This window comes from Cuculus canorus, chromosome 10 (assembly GCF_017976375.1).
Source record: "Cuculus canorus isolate bCucCan1 chromosome 10, bCucCan1.pri, whole genome shotgun sequence".
NCBI lineage: Eukaryota > Metazoa > Chordata > Aves > Cuculiformes > Cuculidae > Cuculus > Cuculus canorus.
Genome location: NC_071410.1, coordinates 1,343,938 through 1,366,420, shown reverse-complemented (window position 1 = coordinate 1,366,420; position 22,483 = coordinate 1,343,938). Strand labels below are relative to the sequence as shown.

The 22,483-nt window shown below is 53.8% G+C and overlaps 2 protein-coding genes across 5 annotated transcripts in view; both read right to left on the bottom strand.

Annotated features, from left to right (window-relative positions):
* EDA (ectodysplasin A) overlaps positions 1-21,110 on the bottom strand; it is a 78,007-nt gene extending 56,897 nt beyond the window's left edge. For 2 of the 4 annotated variants that reach the window (XM_054076025.1, XM_054076026.1), the window contains exon 1: positions 20,746-21,110. In XM_054076025.1, coding sequence (XP_053932000.1) covers positions 20,746-21,018 — 273 coding nt within the window. In that variant the 5' untranslated portion in view covers positions 21,019-21,110. The remainder of the gene's footprint in view (positions 1-20,745) is intronic. The other 2 variants (XM_054076022.1, XM_054076023.1) reach the window with 1 other exon arrangement.
* The window catches only part of ARR3 (arrestin 3), a 349,343-nt gene that overhangs the window by 120,501 nt on the left and 206,359 nt on the right, over positions 1-22,483 (bottom strand). The window contains exon 2 of the mRNA XM_054076014.1: positions 21,756-21,763. The gene's annotated coding sequence lies outside the window, so the exon portion shown is untranslated. The remainder of the gene's footprint in view (positions 1-21,755; positions 21,764-22,483) is intronic.

Sequence of the window (22,483 nt, the reverse complement as noted above, 5' to 3'; positions counted from 1 at the left end):
AACACTTTCAGACCCGAGCTTCAAAGCGGGAACACAAAGCTTCCATGGCCTTGAAAAACCGCTGATGGCGCGGCTGGAGAGACTCCCCGTACCACCTGAAAGGCTCAGCACCCAGGGGTGTCAACTCCATGCCCCTTGGCCACCACTGGTGGCTCCTGGCCAGCGGGAGCCCCCACCCCTGCCCCGGGCAGCCCATCACCATTGTGAAGCTCCTCGCGGCTGGAGCGGGGATGCTCTCTCATGGCCCGAGCATCACATAAAAGCGCTGGCAAACCACGGAAACAGAAGGCGAGCAGGGCTTCCAGCAGCATCAGGAGGAGTCAGCACAATTGCCACACGAGCCCCGAAAGCAGAGCTCCGCTTTTCATTAAAGCAACAGGCGGAGTTTCTAAAACCACGGATCCTTCCAGAGCCCAGCACATCAATAATCAGGTTGATGACGGTTACGGGTTGGCTTTCCAAAGCCCAGCGAGTTGAGAATAACAAAGGTCCTTCAAGTTTGCCATGAGGTTTGGGCCAGAAAGCCGTGTTGCAATACACTCAGGGAATCCCAGCCCTGCAAAAGCATCCCCTGTGCTCCTGGACTTGGCCACAGCCCTGGCACCAACTCCAGAGCAAAATGGGAGCTCTGGCCGGTTCCATAGAATCATGGAACAGTTTGGGTTGGAAGGGACCATTAAAGCTCATCCAGTTTTAACTCCTCTGCAATGAGCAGGGACATCTTCGACTAGATCAGGCTGGCTCAGAGCCCTGTCCTACTTGGCCTTGAGTGTTTCAAGGGATCGGGCAACCACGACCTCTCTGGGCAACCTGTTCCAGCACCTGGTAGAGCGTGGCAAACACACAAACAGAGATGGCCCCATGCTCCAGCACCCCAAGGGCATCTCAACCTGCTACAGGAGACGACAACAGTGCTTCCCACCCAGATACGCCACTGCCATAGCCATCTGCCCTCGTTGGGCCAAAACAAGATTCAGCTAAGCCTTTTCTAAGAATGCTTAAAACCAAGAAGCCACACTACGAAAGCTGTGCCACTGCACACGATGCCACCCCACTCCTGGTGGGACGCTGCCGTGTCCCCAGGGCAGCTTGTGGCAAGAACAAGGACACACACAAGGGTGTCCATCCCCAAGCAGTCACCATCCTGGTGCACAGCAATACCCATCTATGCAAAACAGCCTGGCTCATTTACACCTCCAGAACACCCCAATTCTCCCCACCAACCACAGTTTTGAAGTTGGAGAAGGCATTTTCCCTCTTTTTAAGCGCCATAAGAAAAGCCGTTCCGCGCACAGGGCTGCGCAGGAGGGTGGTTGCCTTGCACCAGCTGCACCAGCCACGCCGCGCTCCCTCCGGCAGAAACCCAACGCTTTATGGATGCACTTACCTACTCCCCTCTGAGCAACAGCTGTCCATGTGGATTGAGTTATCTCAGAGCAGCTACTCCGAAATGGCACTCGCGAGAAACCCCCTGCGCGGAGAAGCCCTTGGCAAATATCAAAGAGCGAAGACAGATATGACGGATCACAAAAGCCGATGGCAATGACCAAGAGTTGTGTAGCTGGGTGCGACGGAGTTCTTGGGCTCAGCTGAGCAAGGAGAACTCTGGAATAACACTGGGAAGACCCTAGAAGGCTATGGAATAGCTTTCAAGAGAAATGTAAGCTGAGTTGCCTTGGTGCCCAAACAGTGGAGGGTAATTGATGTAAAGCAGCAGAACACAGCCCACAGCAGCGATACCCTTCTCCTGACACCCCATGCTCTCCATCCATTTATTAAAACAACCTCCTCGAGATGTGGGGACAGGGGAACAACCCTGCTGAAGACCAAAGACCCCTGGAACAGCCCTGGTGACAAGAGCAGAGATGGACCGGGCGCAGGTCACCCCCAGCCCAAAGCAGGGGTTAAAAATTCCTGCCATTCCAAGCCCATAATCACTTGCATTAGTTGCTAGAGACACCTCCCTCCCAATTCTTCACCAAATATATTGTCTCTCCAAGCAGAGGAGTATGAACTCATCGTGGTTTCCCAGCCCTGACCAGGGGCTCTGCGAGCTACTGGCAATACATATAATAAGTTATTATGCAAATAACAACTGGACTCAGCCAAGTGAAAGATGCTGGCTCTTAAAGTCCCATCTGCATCACAGCAAGGATCTCAATGAACTTTAAAATACTTATTGTCACCACAATGGGCAATATTATATTCTAGTTTGGATCTGTTCCTCCAGAGCATTAGCTCCCATTTGTAGATATTTTTAGGTTTTCCTATCCCACTCCTCGTTATGAAACACTGAGCTGCAGATTGATTTATTTCTTAAAAGCAAGTTGCTGTTTTCCCCAATAACAGATTTAACAAATTTGTTCCACCTGTTCCGTTATGCTTCCAATGGCTTTTTTGTGGTTTCATTGAAGTTTTTTTTAATCCAAACCTCAAAGACTCTAAACTCAGCATTAAAAGACAAGCTCAGCATCATCACTACCACTCACAATTCAAATGCTGCTCCAAATTACTGCAAGCTTTCATTTGTAAGTCGATACAGACAGCGAGGTTATTAAGCTTAATGGCTGTGAGCACAAACACACGCTCTTCGGAGCGCATTCTCCTACTGTAAATCCTACCTCTGCAGCACACAGGGGCTCGCTGCTCACCATCATCCTCGGCATCTTCCTCCCGTCCCCTTGGCTGATGTTAGCCACCCATTACAGACAGAGCTATTGAAACCCATAAACCTATACATATTCATCAGTTGTGGAATCACGGAGTGGTTTGGGTTGGAAGAGGCTTTGAAGTCCATCCAGTTTCACCCCTGAACTGACGGCTGGACTTCATGATCGCAGAGGTCTTTTCCAGTCTTAATGATTCTATAAGTCACCTGAAAGCAAAAACCTGGGATGAAGCCCGTGCTGAGCACCTTCTGCCCTGGCCCAGAGTCAGAAGCAGCGCAATGCCTTCCGGCAGTGCTGGTGGAAGTGTCTTTGGGGGAGCTCTTCAAGAGAAGACCATCATCGGGGTGGTTTTAACCACTGTTAATGAATGAAGAGTCCCTCCCAACAGCTGAAGCTCCAGATGGAGGAGCCCACCTCAGCAGCAGAAGGGAGATGCGGTGACAAGGACACCAGGGCACTGAAAATTTACCTTTGAATTGAAGAAACTGAACTCGGCTGCTGCTCCAAAAGACCCAATGAGCTACTCTTAAGAACAGTTCATTTGTTTAAGAAATAACTTATTTTCATGTAACCTTGATTCACAAATACCCACATAAGTTGTCTAAACTCTAAGTCTTAGAAAAATCATTTTTAGATTTCAAAAACCATTCCTCAGCAAATATTTCAGCAGCAACACTTAACGGTAGCGATTTCCTGGCAGAACACATGAACGCACAGGTGTGCAAGAGAGCTGGCCAAAGAATTCCGCTCAATTTATGTGCGAGCAGTTCTGTTATGGAGATACTGAGGGGAAAAAAGAAAACTAGGATCCTATAAGAGAGAACCCATGTCTCTTCCACCCAAAAATGTCAGCGTTGCGCAATGATAGCAGAAACCTGAGAATATACTTCTTCATTCTTAGTGTGTGACTGGGAAAAATCAAAATGTTTTTGTTCACCGAAGAGATCCTCAAAGGAGAAATCATAAAGGGCAGCAGGAAAATGTAAAACTTAATCCGATTGTAACCTACAGCAAATTTTTTCAGAGTATCTGAGGCTTGACATTACCAAAGCAATGCTCAAAAGGCCCAAGATTGAAGCAGGGCTCACTCCTCAAAGACCCATGGCCCAATCTCCCCAAAATAAGTGTGCGAAGAGGACGTTTCCTCCCCCTTGCACCTATTTCCACACACAAGTGCTCTGAAATCTAAAGTAAACCTTGGCTCCCCGTTTTCCTTCAAATAATCATAGAACACCAGGTTGGAAGGGACCTCGAGGTCCAACCTTTGAGGTGATCTATAGTTTCAACGAGAGGGCCCAGCACGCTGCCTGGCTGAGCCGTAACAGGGCCCAGCGCAGAGGGATCCACCACTGCCTTCAGAGACCATTCCAACGTTTCACTGTTCTCATGGGGAAAAGTTTTCTTCTGGAATCCAATTGGAATCTCCCCAGCAGGAACATATCCCCATGACCTCTTGTCTTTTCCATGGGATTCCTTGTAAACAGGGAGTCTCTGTTCTCTCAGCAGACTCTCTTTATGTACTGGCACACGGCACTAAGGTCTCCCCTCAGCCTTCTCCTCTCCAGGCTGTACAAACCCAGTTCTCTCAGCCCCTCACAGCCCTCTCATCACCTCAGTGGCTCCCCCAGACCCTCTCCAGCCTGGCCACATATTTTTTGTACAGTGGGGACACAATCGGATGCAGCACTCCAGGTGCAGCCTGATAAGCACTGAGTAGAGTGGGATAATGACTTCTCTATCTCTGCTGGTGACGCCCTTCTTGATGCCCCCCAGCATCCTGTTGGCCTTCTTTGCTGTTCCGGCAGTGCCAGGACACAGTCAGACCCAGTGTGACATCTCCTGAGGCTGTACCTGGGTATGGATGACCCTCACCAAAATCACTTTGGATTTTCTTCCAGAAAAGGGAAATTGGCTACGAAGCCCAGCTGCACTAACGGAAAAAGTGGTTTTCCAGGGGGTGGATGTAGCCCGAAGGTGAACCAAAAGCTGATGAGGGTAAATATCAGCTCTCGCTGCAAGTCATTTCGTTGGGGTGTTGGAGAAAGCAGGCAATGGGAGAATAGCAACAGGGAAATCCTGCCACAGACATGCAATTTGCACATGCACTCGCTTGCTTTTATCCAACAATTAAAGCAGGAGATGCTTCTCACCAGCCGCCGCTCGGCGTAGCCATCACCGCCTGAGTGACAGCTTTACAGGCCTGAAAGCTATTTGGTGCGGGGAATCACAGCGCGACACAGCCCGCGCCGTCCAGACGCAAGCCCTGAACGCCGAATGGTACACAGAGCTGTCAACAGACTTCACTGATATAATCGGCCGAAAATGTATAGAGCTGCCTGGAAAAAACATCCACCCCGCCAGATTACGCGCTCCGCAGTCTCCGACTGAACAAAACCAGTCCTAACGCGTGCCAAAGTTTGGAATATGAGTTATTGGCTGCAAACCGGAGCCAGGCTGGCCAGAGGAGCAGCAGGTAGGGCCACGCTGTCGACAGAGATTGAAGTGTACCCACAGAAGTAGGCAAGGCTTGAAAAAGTGGACAGTGTCCAAGAGATTTCGCAGCTCTGCCAAGAAGCCAACTTGTTTTCCTTTCCCTTTTTAAGTGTTTGTTTTGCACAGAGGCCACTCAAGGAGATAAGAGCCACCTACCTTGGGGCCTCAAACCCACAGCTTGCACCAGCACTGCTCAGAATTACCCCTCAGGCCACCACAGAACGTCAACCCCCTCATGATGCCACTGCTGGACCCCTCTCCAGTCTTGGAAGTGGAGCTGCCACCCCAACCCGCAAAACTGCTGTCATTCCCACCCAATATTAAATCGTTGGCATTCTTCAACCAGGTGCTGGAAGGTGCAGTAAAATCCGACGTGGCATTGAAGCCTTCCCACAGACAAAGCCCAACTCTGGTGATCCTCTGCAGATATAGCAAACAGCACTGCCTAAACAGACTGACACCTCTTTAGTTCCCGTGGCCAACAACCCTGGCAGATAGCGTCAGAAAAATCTTTTGTAGATGAAGAGTCCAAATTCAGCCCAAACTCACCCGTTCATTAGCTCTAAAATGAGTGGCACTAAAGAAAAAATTGAGCACTCTGCGAGACTGTTCATCCTTCCTGCAGCTCGAGCTGTCAAACACATCTTCAGTAGCTTTCAACCTCCTACATCACTACAACTTCCTACACCACCTCTTCCTAAATCACCGGTCTCAGGGTGTGAAAGCTGTTTGTACACCAAGCCCAGCTACATCAACCAACCCAAGAGACACCGTAACTGCCAGGGATACAGGACCAAGAGGGCATCTCTTACACCAGGGACAGTCTCTTCAATCTCTAAACTGCTAATAACCACCGTAAAATTTCCCCACAGAAGTCTAAGACATTCAAGCCTAGAGACAGGCCTTAAAAAAACTCCGAAAAGGATAGGGAAAAAAGCCCTAGAAATTGCGTTGGGTTTTGTTGTTCCATCGCAGGCACCCATCAGCCTGACACGCACTGACATGAGAGCCCACAGGCGAACCACCAAGATGAACCACGGGGCTGTCCAGCTCACCCCATGCACTCGCTTGCTCTTTGTCAGACCTCTCCCCCAAGCACAGCCCGTCTGCGTTCCTCCCTCACAGCCAAGCTCTCTGCTAGCAAGAACACTTAATTTGGGTCCATTTGAGGGCATGACTGGAAAATAAAGAGGAGGGAAGAAGAGTCGCTGGAACAGCAGTGACTCCAGCTCCGTTGTGGAGCTGCGAGGCATGTTTCACGTTATGCTGTCAGTCACTAACACGAAATGCTAACAGTGTCATTTGCCCTTCAGCGAGAAGAAAGGCATGTGAGCAGCCCTAACTAAACCGAAATTTCCCCACTGCAAAGCAGTTCTGCCAGGAATCACAATCCCAGTGTCATGTTTCTTGTGCCCTTCTCTGTACAATAACCCTCTCGGTCCATGCCCAGAGACAACATTTAATTGCTTGGTGTTCTACACATCAATGTTACCGCGATGCCCTTCACGCCAACTCCGTGTCAATGCATTTCTCTATCAAATAAAATAATATTGAAAGAAAGGGGAACACCTGGATCAGAATTAGCATTACCGCTTTATAACCTGAACGATCATTATTCATTTTTCGCAGCAGAGTAAGAGATTTCTTATAAATACAGCTTTGCTCCATCCTCCCAACAAGCGAAGGCACCGGGGCAGCCGTCGGATGTGTGCGGAGGCAGCAGGACGTGTGGAGGAGCAGGCAGACACTTTGGGGGGCAGCAGCCCACCTCCTCCCAGCCACATTTAAGACCAATCCCACCCCCAGCACAAGGCGATGCTGCAAACTCCAAGCGGGGTGGGTGCAAAGCTGGCTTTTGGGGTGACATTTCCACGCCTCCCTGCAGGACGGGCTGCACAAGCTGTTCCCCTCCGCCCTCCTGCCATTTCCAAACTCCATCTTTCACTGTCCAAACCAAATGTTTACTTTTAGTTGTTCCTAAACCCCTGCTTCGCCTGCCTCTAACGGCCTCGAGGACCGAAGTTAAAAAGCATAATTCAAAAGCTTTCCATCCTAAAACGCCGTGTTATGAACTTTCTGACCATTCTTGGCCTCGCTCTCATTAACCACTAAATGCCAAGCAGCCAAACAAAGAGCAAAAAAAAACATTTGTTATCTTGAAGCTGCATCTGCTGACAAAACCCACAGCGGTTTTTGTGTTGCTATTGTTCACGCGGTTGGGGCTTTTCGAGAAAGCACACTTCATGATAACAAAATTGGTAGGTAAAGATGTCAGCGAGACCTTCGCTGTCAGCCGCAGCCTCAGGCTGTGATTTCTGGGCATGACATAAACATCTCTGCTATTTGCCTGATTTCAGATAGCAAACTTGGCTCTCCTGGAAGATACCGGGCGTTGCTTTCGTACACCGGCAGCGGGAATATTTAACTGCTTGAGTACCTGATCCAGGCAAGTAGCTCAAAGCCACCCACAACCTTCAGTGGGACCTGCCTGCAAATTTACCCTCCCCAACAACCCCCATCAATTATTGTTACCAGAATTATCCTTTATAAAACTGGTTTTCCATCCTCTTTGACTGGGGAAGGAGTGGTTGTGAGCCAGGAGGGACCAACAGCAGAGAAGCTCATGGTCCATGAGGTGGGGGGACACCAGCCCAGGGGGGTCTCTGGAGGTTCTTCTGAGCCCAGTGACAGTCACCTGCACGCAACTGGGCTCCAAAGCCCAAAAGTCTTCATTAAAGGGGAACGAGCTAGTTAATATTTCAGCCAAAGTCCTCCTACTGAATACTTTGGTCCAATACGTAGATGGCAGAGAAGAACAACTCAAGTATTTCTTAGCTAGACCCGATCCTCAACCCTTGCCTCCACAATGGGTTTGTGGGGTGCTGCAAGGATGGAGAGAAGGGGCTTTGCTGAGTGAGGGGAAGCATCACCAGGCACCAAGGCATCCCAGCTCCTACATCACTTCTCAACAGCCTGGTCCTGCTGAAAAGCAAGAGCCAAGCAGACTGGCAGCCTAGGGAGGAAAGAGTTGACAGCGATTTGCTGTATCTACTGCAATTTTCTTTGGCAAATCCAGCCTGTTGTTCGAAACGTGCGCCAGACGCCTGGATCGGCAGAGCTGAGTCTGCAGGAGCAACGCTCTGTATTTAACACTTGAAGACCTCAACTTCCGAGAGCTCATCCTACCACTCCATACCAGCCAGCGCACGAAGACGGCACATATGGAACCGACTAAGGCGCTTGATGCAGCGCCTATAAATTGTCCAAGCCTCGCAGCCGCACATACGAGTGCTAACAACAACTGTGCCGTACACATGTGTTTGAAGTCGGATCCTGCTTTTATTAAGGGTGTGCTGCTTTCCTCTTCAGAGCGGCGCAGCGGCTGCTGCTCCCCGCTACGTGACTTTGCTGCCGGCTGGGACATTTGCACCGAGAGGTGATGCCAAGGTAGCAGGGTGCACCCATGGATCCCAGCCCGGCTCCCAGCATCACCAGCACGGCACGTGCTCCCTCTTCTCTGCTGCCGAGCCCAAATGAGAAACAGCCTCCATGCTGGCACGCACAGGCGATGTACGAGACACAGCCCAGAGCTCAGTGCTTGATTTGATACCAAGGGATCAAAAATGCCAGCATCCATAAGAATATCAAGCAGAGGCTCTCTCCATTTCCTAAGGAAAATCCACCGTACGAGCAAAAGGTTTGGTATTTCTCCTCACTCTGGTTTCTTGCCAGACACAGAGGCCAAGCACAGCTGTGCAGGATTGGTGCTGAGCCTCCACAGGTTTTAGCCAAAGGACTTTTCCGGCACGTATCCCCTTCTAATTCCAAGACCTCAGCATCACTACTCAAATCTTCTCACCGCGTGTTTAAAAGCAAAGCCCTGCTGCAAAGCCCAACTCCGTCCTCCCAAGAGCTTTCCTCCAGAACACCTTGTTAGCTGGCAGCATTCCTGGGATTTCCCACACCTACAGTAGCGCAGAGATAAGGAATCCCAGAGCAGTGCTCAGGTGATGCAAGCTTTCCCCAGAAGAATACTTCACCACACAAGGACAAAGTGATTTGGGGTCACCGGGTCGCACACAGCAGGGCAACTGGGTTTTTCTTCTCCTTCAAAAAAAGAAAAACCAAAACAACCCTAAAGGAGCAGCCAGCAGAGAGGCAGCTTCTGGCTACACTGCGCTCGGACTATTTCCATTGTTATCACTTGTTACTTGGAAGAAGAGCCCAGCACCCACCTCACCACAGTCTCCTTTCCAGGAGCTGCAGAGAGCGATGAGGTCTCCTCCCCTCCACCTCCTCCAGACTAAACAGCCCCAGGTCCCTCAGCAGCCCCCTCCCCAGCTCCGTGACCTTCTCCAGACGCACTCCAGCCCCTCGAGGTCTTTCTTGTATTGAGGGACTCAAGAACCCCCCAGGAACAACCTCACCAGTGCCGAGTCCAGGGGGACAATCCTGTCCCTTCTCCTGCTGGCCACACCATAGCTCATCCAAGCCACAATGCCACTGGCTTTCTTGGCCACCTGGGCCACTGCTGGCTCACACCGAGCCACGGTCAACCAACATCCCCAGATCCTCTTCCACCAGGCAGCTTTCCAGCTGCTCCTCCCCAAGCCCAGAGCACTGCACAGGGTTGTGTTGCCCAGAAGAACATACAATCCTTTACATCTTTAAACTCCACCTTTCACCCTCATGTAGAAAAGGTCTCTTGACCTTCAAATGAGAAAAATCTCCCTGAACAGGGACACCATCCAGCTCCCGGCTTCCCCTCGGATGGGATCACCTGCCTTCCCAGCAAGAGTTAACACCTCAAACCCAGCAAGCACCGACAAGCCTGGTGGCAGCTCCAAGGCAGCCAACATGCTCATTTATTCATTATCACTAAAAAGATAGAACAGCTGCAGTGAAAGCCCAGCTATTTTCTTTACCATTCTCACCCCACTCTCTAGAAACACCTCGTCAGCTGCAATTCCCATTTTGATCAGATTTTTTTTAATGGGAAAGCATGAGAATTAAAGCTTTCCGGGCAGAAATGCCGCCTCTCCAAAGCCCTGCAGCCCCAGGTTTCCCAATTCCCGAGGGGATTCCAAGCCTGAGGCGCTGACACCAGTAAAGAAACCCCCAAACCTCATTTTTGAGTCTGAGCTGCTCAGCCTCGCAGGGTCACAGCAGCTCAGCCACCGTTCCAGCTATCAGCTTTAAATGATTTATCCTATTTTCCTACCCCAGAGGAAAACAAACCCGAGTGCTGGTTAGGGTTAGCAGTGCAACTTAACTGCAAGGCTGGAGGAAATAATTGCTCCAAAATGATTTCCTGCATTGATCTCATTGAGCCCAGCGCGCGGAGAAGATGCGGAGGCTCAGCACAACCTGCTCGGGCCACCAGTGCCCACAGCCCCACGCGGCCCTGGGAAGGGTGGGAAAAGCCACTGCTTCACAAGGAGAAAAGAGAAAGAAGAATCCAAAGATTTATTACCTACATCTATGTCTTCTTGCCCCTAAAGCAAACCAAGCGCGATGCCTGCTGCTGCAAAGCCATGCAGTGTAACCCCATGCCGTGCAATGCCTGCTGCCCTGGGAAAGGTGGGAAAAGCTGCTGCTTCACAATGAGAAACGAGAAAGAAGAATCCAAAGATTTATTACCTACATCTATGTCTTCTTGCCCCTAAAGCAAACCAAGTCTTTGCCTTAGGGTGCGGGAGGTTATTTATCACCCCTAAGCAGCCCCTCAGCCAATGCAGCTGAAATACCCATTTTCCTGCTCCAGCACAAGACCTGCCGTCAGGAACATTGGATTCATCTCTTCTCCTGCTGCAAGCACTTGGGATTTCCTTCCAAATCGGAAAAAACCCCACCCGTGCAGATGGACAGAGAAATGCTGACTGGAACAGAGAAGGAGAGCAAGGGGTTGCGAGGGAGCAGAGGGCAGCAGCAAGGCTCTCCTGGACGGAGTGCAAACATTGCACTCCTTAAAATAAGGAAAGGAAGATGGAGAAGGGACAAATCAACAAGAAGTTGATTAGGAAGAACGATGAGGTTTAGCCAGGGAGTAGCATGCAGGAGCAGCAGCACCCAGCTCAACCATCACGGGGTAACCAGGGCACCCCAGAGCATCGGGGATGGTCACAGCACAGACCCGGAGCCCCCAGGGATGCAGCTCAGCCTTGGCCACGCTGCAGACCACAACCCCAACAGCTGTTCCTTGCTCTTCCACCCACAGAACCCCGACTATAGACCTGCTCTCAGGTGGATCTGACTTCAAGTGCTGGCTCAAGAAACTTTCCAACTCTCTCTCCCCTCCACCTTGTTGTGTGCCTCCAGAGAGATTGAAAACCCAGGAATTGCAAAGAGGGATTAAGGGCAGCAGGACAAAGGGACACAGCATCGCCCCAGGGGATCGGGCATTTAACCCTGCTGTGACAAGGGCTGCCAAAGCTTGGGAGCCACTGGGACATCACTGACTGCAAAGGAGGAGAAAGAAACCCCGGGGAGGCAGGGACAGCCTGGCCCTGCAGAGCCACAGTCACCATCAGTGCTGCTGCGGGTGGGCAGCTCTGCTGGGATGAGCCCAAAGTCCTATGGCAAAGCCACACCACACAGTAAAAGCCACATGAGTGACCACAATGCCATGCAACACTTTGCTGTGCAATGCATTGCCCACCACAGCAAAGCCACCCAACACAGCGCCTGCCGCTGCGAAGCCACAAAGCCCTACAGCACTCAGCGCTGCAAAGCCAGGCAACACCACGCTGCCTAACACGCTCTGCTGCAGAGCCATGCAGGGCAACATCACACCATGCCACGCAACAGCTACTGCTGCAGAGCCATGCAGTGCCACCCCATGCCATGCAATGCCTGCTGCTGCAGAGCCATGCAGTGGAAACCCATGCCTGCAATGCCTGCTGCTGTAAAGCCATGCAGTGGAACCCCATGCCATGCAATGCCTGCTGCTGCAAAGCCATGCAGTGGAACCCCATGCCATGCAATGCCTGCTGCTGCAAAGCCATGCAGTGGAACCCCATGCCATGCAATGCCTGCTGCTGCAGAGCCATGCAGTGGAACCCCATGCCGTGCAATGCCTGCTGCTGTAAAGCCATGCAGTGGAACCCCATGCCGTGCAATGCCTGCTGCTGCAAAGCCATGCAGTGGAACCCCATGCCGTGCAATGCCTGCTGCTGTAAAGCCATGCAGTGGAACCCCATGCCGTGCAATGCCTGCTGCTGTAAAGCCATGCAGTGGAACCCCATGCCGTGCAATGCCTGCTGCTGCAAAGCCATGCAGTGGAACCCCATGCCATGCAATGCCTGCTGCTGCAGAGCCATGCAGTGGAACCCCATGCCATGCAATGCCTGCTGCTGCAGAGCCATGCAGTGGAACCCCATGCCATGCAATGCCTGCTGCTGCAAAGCCATGCAGTGGAACCCCATGCCGTGCAATGCCTGCTGCTGCAAAGCCGTGCAATGCCACCCCATACCCCGCCTGCCACAGAGTCCCACGACGCGCTGCCCGCTGCTGCAGAGCCATGCGACACATGCCTCCCAACCAGGTCCCACGCTTTCCTCAACACGTTCAGGTCTCCTGAGCGAACCTGACCAAGCAGCACGCGCTTGGGGTCAGCTTTGCAGGGGATTCCTCCTTCCCATGCCCAGACGAGGTGCAGCTCCAGCAGCCTGGAGGATGCCGGCACTTGCCATTTGGAACGCATTACAGCACTGGCATCTCATCAGTACAATCAGTACATCGTTAGTACTTTGCACTTACAACAGAACTGTAGTGGGCTTTACGGAAAGCGCTGGGTTTGGTACCCACCCATCTGCGAGTGATTACTGCTGTTAGAGAAGCATCCCGGCCCAACTGGCATCGGCACCACCCGCACAAAACCAACCCGTTTCCCCCAGAGTTTAACACCAGAGCACTCACAACTGCGACGTGTAAGAGCCTCTCCTATAAAGACTGTTAACTATTTTAAAATTGCATCCAAATATCACTGTAATTTCCTCCTTGGGCACAACGAATTCTGACAGATGACACATCTTCAGAGACCCACTCATCACTTACCGCGCCGAGCTTACCGAGTGCTTTACATCCACAAAACCCCCTCAGCCTCTCACATATGGGTTACCTTTTGCAGCCAGACACCTCTAAAAATAACATCCTCCTAAAGTGTTGAAAGATATTATAATATAAAGTCATTAACATATAATAAGGCTGGAATGAGAGCTTTGAATGCTCTGAAGCTCTCAGGGTTTGGCTTCCAGTCAAGAAAAATATATTGGATGAGTATGAGAGCAAAATTAGGACAGCGTGCAGTTTAATTAGCATTACAAGATACTACATGTGTATGGAAGAGCGGACAAGATTTATAGTATTGTGTGGTAAGAAAAATAATGCTAACAGGTTAGAATAATATCGGTTTGATAAAGCACTACATGAAGGGTGACTTTGGAATGCCACCGAGGGCTCTTAAACACACGGGCTGGAGCGTTTGCTAGTGAACTCCCCTAAAAATTGTGAAACCCTCCCAACTCTGCTCACGCATTGGTCACACGCTTCGACAACAGCCGCCTTCTCCATCAAGGAATTCAATAGATGCTGATAAAAAGCCCTGAGTCCTTGCACAGAGTTGCAGGATTTGTCCTCATGGAATGAACAGAAAATACAAATAAAGAAAATAACACCGGTGAGCTCAGCTCCAGAGGGGGACGATGGGGCAAAGCTCATGAGCCTTGAAAGGAAGGAAGCCTCATGCTCCCTGGGCACCATCCCACCACCTATCCTCCTCGGGACACCCACAGCCCCGGAGCAGGGCAGCTGCACTCTCCCCATGCACTGCCACCAACTGAGAACCTGCCCGATGTTGACACATGCTTCCAAACAACAGTTGCAGGATATATTCCATGTTTCCCAACTGCTGCTTCTCTCCCAGACGTGAGATTTTTCCATTTTTTCACCTGTTCACTCTTCTCGCCAGCATCCCCAGCACTCCAAGGCTCTCCCCGGCCACACCTGCACCTAGAGGCCCCAGAGCTGCAGCTATTTTTACTTTTCCCTCTTTCCAAAGGGGAATCCCTAAATCACTGAATGGTTTTGTTTGGAAAAGACCTTTAAGATCACCGAATCCAACCATTGATCCAGCTCTGCTAAGTCTGCCATCGGACCATGTCCCCAACTACAACATCTACTCATCTTTTAAACCCTTCCAGAGATGGTGACTCAACCACCTCCCTGGGCAGCTGTTCCGATGTTTGACAACCCTTTCAGGAAAGAAATTCCTCCTACTAGTCAATCTAAATATCCCCTGGTGCATCTTGAAGCCATTTCCCCTTGTCCTGTCACTGGCTACCAGGGAGACGAGATCAACCCTCTCCTTGCTACAACCTCCTTTCAGGCAGTTGTAAAGAGCGATGAGGTCTCCCCTTACCCTCCGTTTCTCCAGACTAAGCTCCAGCCCTCGCAGCTGAACAACTTGGATGTGGTGACATCCCACCACCACCAAGTCTGTCTCACCCGCAGGGCGCAAGGAGGCTCCCCAGCAGCAGGATAACCCCCTGTCCATCAGCAGAAGGGGTCCGGCAGCCAGGTCCCAGCAGTGCCCACTGGGGCATTCCCCACGGAGACGGCTCCACTGCACACCAGGAGTTAAACCTCCTGCACGGCACATGGATGCACCTCAAACCCTCCGGGCAAAGCACGCACTGCACTTAATTTTCCAATTACTGCAGCCGTCACTGCCATTCTCCTGACGCTCTGTACCATTTTCTTTTTAAAAGGAGCTGTTGATGGATTCATGCCAGATTTTGCACGGAATATTCACAGGCATAGTAGCAGAAATATGTTTTCTATTTGATATCAGGCAACCCCACTGCAGCCCCCTCTTCCCAGCAGCCCCCAAACCTCCCGCAGCCTCAGGAATGTTATCCTTGCTGTCGAGGGACGGGCACTACGGAGAGGTGAATGACAGTTAGCAGAGCCCTGAGGCGTTATTAGCCAAAGAACGGACTGACATCTCCCTTTATTGCCCTGCAAGAGCTTCCTCCAAGACTGCCAAGTGCAACTGGAAGGAAAACCCACCATGAAATGCATCCCTAAACACCACCTTCCTTCACGCTTTCCATAACCTGTGATCACAAGCCATGAAATCCCAAAGCACCAGCAGGTATTGAAAGGTTCGTGCGCCACCGGGCACTGCACAGGGGCTGCCTTCAGAGGAGGCCGACGCTGGAGAAGCGTTCCCAACCAGATGCTCTGCTCAAAGCTTTCAGCGCGCTGTCGGGTCTCGGCTCTTCCCTGATCCATCATGTGCCGGCACAGCCTCCCGGCTCGGGATGCGGGAACCAGCTGCACGCCACAGGGATGAACGCGCACGGGTGAGCTCCAGGTATGCTCAGGGAGGAGCAGCCTTGGGAGCAGCTTCAATGCCTTTGAGACCTGCTGACAGCAAGTTGGGCAAACCGCACCTCGATGCAGTCTTTTACGCTGGAGTTGGGATTGGGAAGAAAGGGCAAAATAATTGCAGTTGCGCATTACTAGGGCAAAACCCACCAAAGTGCACTCAGAGCTGAGCAACAAAACCCTTCAGCTTCTGAGGTGCTTGGACAGCCTTCACAACTCCATTCCAGTACAGAGCTACTCACTCAAGACCGACAACATTGTTTGGAGACATACTGGGCAATGATTTTAAGAACAGACGGCACCAAGCACCCAGCCACAATTTCAGGTTTTCAGTTATAACCCTTCAGTGGGAGAGAATGGACAACAGGTGAAGTGTGAAGGACAACACGATATGCGTCTGTCCTCTACCAACAACAGCTCTTTCCCACAGCCCATGTGCCCCAACCCTTTTCCAGGCGAACCCCTCCCACGAATCCAGCAAGAATTCTGCCATAGCATCCTGACCAGAAACAGAAAAAAACTCATATATATTATTCACCAAATTTTTAACTTCCTCCCTGTCAAGTGAAGCCAGTTATTAATTTTTACTAAATATAGCAAAAAGCAGCATGCACGGACCAAGCTGTGCACTTGCATTGTATTTCTTCATCCACCACTGCCAGCAAAACACTACTTCACCTTCAAAGCTTTATTCCTATAATTCCCTCATCAAACAAGCAAGCAGGCTTTTAGGTATAAATTAACGGGGCCGTGTACTGCCTGACAACTGCTGGAAGAGGAGGGCCCCAACTGCTGCTCCAGGACATGGAGAGATAGAGGCGGGAAAGCGGAGAAATCCAAGGAACAACTAAGAGTTTATAGAGGTGGCTGGGGAGGGATGACGAATGCGGGCAGGAAAGCAATGATGCTGTCAGGGATGCAGATGCAGGCGCTACTCACAAGTAGGTACAACCCTCGTTGAGGTGGAGATAAGGAGAGGAGACCTTCGGTGCTGATGAAGGCAGAGGCTGCAGTGCAATTCCTGCTCAGCATGTTTTTGGGGATGGCTTGGCAGCTGCCCTTAGAGCAGCACCCGACCCCCCCGCCTCAACGTGAGTTCCATCTGACCTCTCTGATGGATACCCGATGTGACTGCAACAGGCTCTGGCTCCTTCGGAGCTGCCTCAGGACCCTCACCAGGGCATGCACTTCACCCGCTGTTTGGAAAACAACAAGTTTTTGCTGCAATGTGGCACGGCACAGACTCGCTCGGAGAAAAAACACAGAGAGGATATTCCACAAGGCTCAAATATCGCAAGGATGATTCCTCTGGACAACAAAACATGATCTAGTTTAGGCAGAAATATTTTAATAAGCGGTACATAGCATCCTCCTGCCTGTTCTCAGCAAGCAGAGCTGCCAGCAAAGTACCTGCCAAACGCTAACGAACACACGGACAGAATCCCTTTTGTATCACCCGGCGCATCCACCCAAAGGGATTATTTGGAGCCGATACCCTGAGTAAAGGCTGAGCATCCCGCCGCTCCCCGGGCCCTCGATCGCACCTCAGAGGAGCGGCAATCGAGGAGCCGAGGAATTAGAGCAGCTTTAACCAACTTTTCATCTCAACGCCAAGCCGGTGATGCAACACCCCGCGGCTTCTGGGACAAAGATGTGAACTACAATGCCTCAACCTCTGCCATGAAAAATTGCCCTTGTATCTTAAATGAGTTACACATTTGAATACCCTGTAAGACAGGGAAGCGGGGCGTTCCGGAGCTGCCAAATCTCACTCCTGTCATGAGGTAATTTCTGGCAGGCGGCCAGGCAAGGTTTCTGCCAAAATCTTGGTGCTGACCATCGCTCCCCGTCCTTCCCCTCCTCCCGCCTCAGGTCAGCGAGAGGGATAAAAGAAAGAGGGGAAAGAAAAAATAAAAAGAAAAGAAAAGAGGGAGTTGGAGGGGAGTATTTTTTCGTTTTGAATCAGCTTGTGCCATCACAATACACGCAGTAATTACCGTTAACTGAAAACACTTTGCATGGCTAAATGCAGGGACAGGGTGTTGGAGGGCTTACAGCACCGTGCTCACTGGGGTGCCGGGTCCCCGCAAAGCAGGTTCAGACTGGACATCAGGAAAAAACTCTTCACGGAAAGGGTTCTCAGCCATTGGAATGGCTGCCCAGGGAGGTGGTGGAGTCCCCAGCACTGGAGGGGTTTAAAACCCGGGTAGATTAAGTGCTCAGGGATGGGGCTTAGTGGTGGACAGGAATGGTTGGACTCCATCTCAAAGGTCTCTTCCAACCAAACGGTCCCATGATTCTATGATCCTGGCTCCAACCGCTCACTTGCAGGTCCCTGGCAGGGAAATGTCATCGATCAGAGCTCCTGACATAATTATTCAGTAATTTCTGCTCAATTTATGTCAGCATATGTCTCCTGACTCTTTGGGTTCACCTGTGGCTGCTACAGGTTGGAAGGCAGTGCCGAAACCCAGACATCCTCTGGAATTTTTAACCTTAAACAAAGCTGTTTGCAAATGCCTCGTTTCGCCACTTTTACCGCGGAAGGGATACATCCCCAGCACCCTGGGACACACAGGGTTTGGTTTCAGCCGCACATCGACTCAAGCGAACGCTAAAGCAGAAAAGGCAGCGGGAAACGAGAACAGCAGCACCACCACAAACATCATTAATTACACGCTGTCGGAGCGCCCATTCCCAAACGGAGCTTTTGGTGCCCGCGGTTCGGGTGCGGGCTGCACGCTGCCCAGTATCTCAGTCCTTACAATAAGGAAACTTTCTCTCACAACCAACTGCTCCGATACAGCCGAAAGAATTTTTCATCCTATTCCCGAGAGGCCAGATGTAACAGAAAGAAATAAATAATTAGCATTACCTTATCTGGAGTACGTCAGCTGTAGCGAGCGATGCTTGGATCTTCAGACGCATCCAGAGACAAATGATCTGACACTGTGATTTATGAACGCCTCAGCTATTTACCCTGGTATTTCATTATACGCTCGCTGCAAAGAAGAGCTCAAAAGACTAAACAGATCCAGCACGATAACACGAAAGGAACTTCAGCCGCGTGCTATTACAAGACAACCGAAGAATTCGAACACGACACTGAGCTGCTCCAGCTCACTTTACGGTGACACCACATAAAGACGGAAGGGAAAAAGAAAGCGATGTCCGGAGAGCAACGGCTTTCCCCCCCGGGTTCAGCACTTATTTAGATTTCACTATCGGAAGTTGCAGAATCCAAAGACCCACTGGACGGCGCGAGCCTGGCTTTGCCGGCAGCAGCCGAGGCCGGCACAGCGGAACAGTTGCCCGCTGCCAAGTATAAGGAAGAGTTTCCAAACTCGCAGCTTTATCAAAGCTATTTTTGTTCTGCCCCCTCCCTGCACCGATAACCCGCAAGCCAAGGACTGTCGGGGCGCTGCGGCAGGGCTTGGCGTCTCTGCTTTCCCCCGACCCCCGGGACCCCCTGCCAAAGCCACCCGGCACCTTTGGGGAGCGAACCATCCGCCCGCGAGGCTCAGAGGGGAGGAAACTCCTTCCTCCAGCTTATCCTGCTTGCAGCGAGGTTTCATGCCTGGAAAAAATGAGCTAAGTTTGCGAGCAGAGGCCCCAGCTCCGCTCCTGCCCTCCCAGAGGCTCTCGGGACGCGCAAGCCCCTCCGGGCTCCCCAGTCCCAGCGGCTGGATGCAGCGGTGAGGAAAATTAGAGGTAGAAACCAACCTGTTCTGCACAGCTCAGACTTGGGAGCTGCTGGGGGACACAGAGCCATCGCCAAAAAGGCAGATGCACCTTGGTTGGGGGGTAGGGGGAAAGGAAAAACTCAAATAATCCAACCCACCACCCCTGGAGAGGAGAGGGGAGCACAGGGACGAGGATTTCTCCCGCTGCCGAGGTGGGCAGGAGCAGGGGATGTGCAGAGCCCTCCACAGCAACGTCGCCCACCACTGTCACCCCGGGTAGAGGGAAGGGGGCTGTTGCGATAGAACAGGGTGATGGAGCAGGTGGAACGCAGGCAGCCCCTCGGAGCCCCCCTGAGCACCGGCTGCCCCTTCCCACCTTCCAGCCTAGGAGAAGGAAACTAAGTTCTCTCCAACCTTAACTCTCACCGGTGAAGGAATGGCGCTTCCCACTCTTTTCCTAAACAATCACAAGTGGGGGGGGGGGGGTAAAAGCGCTTGCAGGAGCGGGACAGTCCCAAACTACATCTGTGGGCGCAGGGATGGAGCCAGCGCTGGTGTACCCCGGTTTGGGAAGGGGGGATGCGGTGCTGCATGCAGGGATGGAGCCAGCGCTGGGGGGGTATCCCGGGCGGGGGGGAATAGGGCCAACAAGCCGGGGAGCCCCGAGCTGGGGGCACATGTAGTTTCGGGCACAGGGATGGAGCCAACGCTGCTGGAGACCACCGAGACGGCGGGGATGGAGCCAATGCCGCCAGGGTACCCTGGTTTTGGATGGGGGGGATGCGGTTTTAGGTGCAGGGATGAAGCCAATGCCACCGGGGACCCTCGGTCTGGGGAGGGATGCGGTTTCAGAATGGAGCTTTCGCGGGGGGGGGATACAGTTGAGGGCAGAGGGATGGAACCAACGCCGCTGGGGAACCCTGAGCTGGGGGGGGGGGGAAGCAGTTTTGGGCAGAGGGATGGGGCAAACGCCACTGGGGTACCCCGCTGCGGGGAGGGGTTCGGGTGCAAGGATGGAGCTAATGCTGCCGGAGGAGCCGGGGCTGTGGGGGGATGGAAATGGAGCCAACGCTGCCGCTGAGGTCTAGGCTGGGGGGGACGCGGCAGAGGGATGGAGCCAACGCTACCGGGGATCCCTGAGCCGTGCGGGGATGCGGTTTGGGGAGCAGGGATGGAGCCAGAGCCGTCGGGGACCCCGGGCTGGAGGCGATGGAGCCAACGGCGCCGGGGACTCGGGGCTGCGGGGAGGGGTGGGGATGCGGTTTCGGGCGCAAGGATGGAGCCAACGCTGCCGGTGAACCCCGGGCTGGGGAGGGGATGGGGCTCACGGTGCCGGGAACCCCAGGCGGGGGAGGGATGCGGTTTCGGGAGCGAGGATAGAGCCAACGCCGCTGGGGAACCCCGGGCTAGGGAGGGACGGAGCCAGAGCTGCCGCAGACCCCGGTCCCGGGGGCGCATCCTCGGCCGCCGGGGCGCCCCGGGCGCGACAAGTGCGGTCCCCCCGCACCCACCTGCTGCCGGCGGTCGGTGCCCTCGCCCGGGCGCTGCGGGCGGGCGGCGGGCGGCCCGGGCGCGGCGGCGGTGCCGTCCCGGCGCGGCGGGGCGGCGGGCTGCGGGCCGCGGTCGCGGCGGAGCTCGGAGCGCAGCTCCAGGTAGCAGCCGAGCGTCAGGACGTGCAGCGCCAGCGACAGCGCGAAGAACCCCAGGAACAGCCGCCAGCTGCCGCCGCCGCAGGCGCAGCCGCCGCGGGGCGCCGCCGCGTCCCCCCTGCGCTCCGCGCCCATGGCCCCGCTGCGGAGCGGCCGCGCGAACAGCCGCTACTGCTCCATGCTCGGCCGGGGCGCGCCGGGCCGGCGGGGGAGCGGCGGCCGCCCCAGCGCCCGGGGAGGGGCGCCCGGGGAGGGGGCGGGGCCAGGGGCGGGGGCGGGGCCAGAGCCGCAACGGCGCCCCGGCGGGGGCGGGGTCAGTGACGGGGGGCGGGGCCAGAGCCGCAGCTACGCCTCGGGGGCGGGGCGGGATGAGGGGGGGCGGGGCTACGTCAATGGGCGGGAACGGGGCAGGGGCGGGGCCACAGACTAGGAGGGGCGGGGCCAGAGACACCGCAGCGCCCCGGGGGTGGGGCAGGGCGGGGCGAGGGGTGGGGCGAGAGGCGGGGGGGGCGAGGAAAGGGGGCGGGACCAGAGGCACCACAGCGCCCTGCGGGGACGGGCCCGGGACAGGGATTAAGGGGCGTTGGCCAAGGGTGGAGTGGGGCGTGGCCGAGAAAGGGGGCGGGACCATGACCAGGGGGCGGGGACGGCGGCGGGGAGGCGGGGTCCGGAGGGGGGGCGGGGCCATGAGTGGGGCGGGGCCAGGGATGGGCGGGATCGGTAGGCGGAAGGTGGGCGGGGCCAGAGGTGGGGGCTGGGACAGGGTCAGAGCAGCGCCCTGCGGGGGCGGGAGGGGGCGGGGCCAGGGAGGGGCCGAGGGGGAGGGGGGGTGGCTGGACAGGTGGGTGGATGGAGGGATGGATGGATGGATGGATGGATGGATGGATGGAAACAGAGATGGATGGAAACAGGGATGGATGAACAGGCAGGTGGAGGGATTGATAGATGGACAGAGGGGTGGGCAGAGGGGTGGATGTGTGGATGGAGGGAGGGAGGGATGCAGACAGAGGGATAGAGAAATGGAGGGAAGGATGTATGGATGGGGAGATGGACAGAAAGAAGGACAGATGGATAGGTGGATGAAAGGAGGGAGGGAGGGAGGGAGGGAGGGAGGGAGGGAGGGAGAAAGAGATGGATGGATGGGTGGATGGATGGATGGATGGATGGGCAGACAGATGGGTGGATATCCGCAGATGTGGTGGAGGGATAGAGGGATGCCAATGGGATCTGCCACATCCACAGTCTCTACCTGTCCTCTGGGCAGCCTTTGCTTTGTAATCATGTCACACACTGCTGGCGAAGATGCAGGATGGTGGCTCCGGATGCTGCGAGCTTGCAGAAGCGGGGGGGTGTGTGCAGGAGCAGGGCTTACTGAGGGGTAAGGAATGCCCAGGCTTCCCACGTACGCCCCATCTCCTGCTCCAAGGCACCCTCAGCCCGTGCCTGCGCCCCGGTCTCGCTGGCACACCCGGGGCAGACAGCCCTGTCTTCGCTCTGTTCTACATGCGGACAGAGCAGAGCGTTCCCCACTGCGGCTGAAAACCGCCAACGGGCCGGGCAGTTGCTCAGCACAGGTTGTCCATCTCCAGCGCTGAAGCGA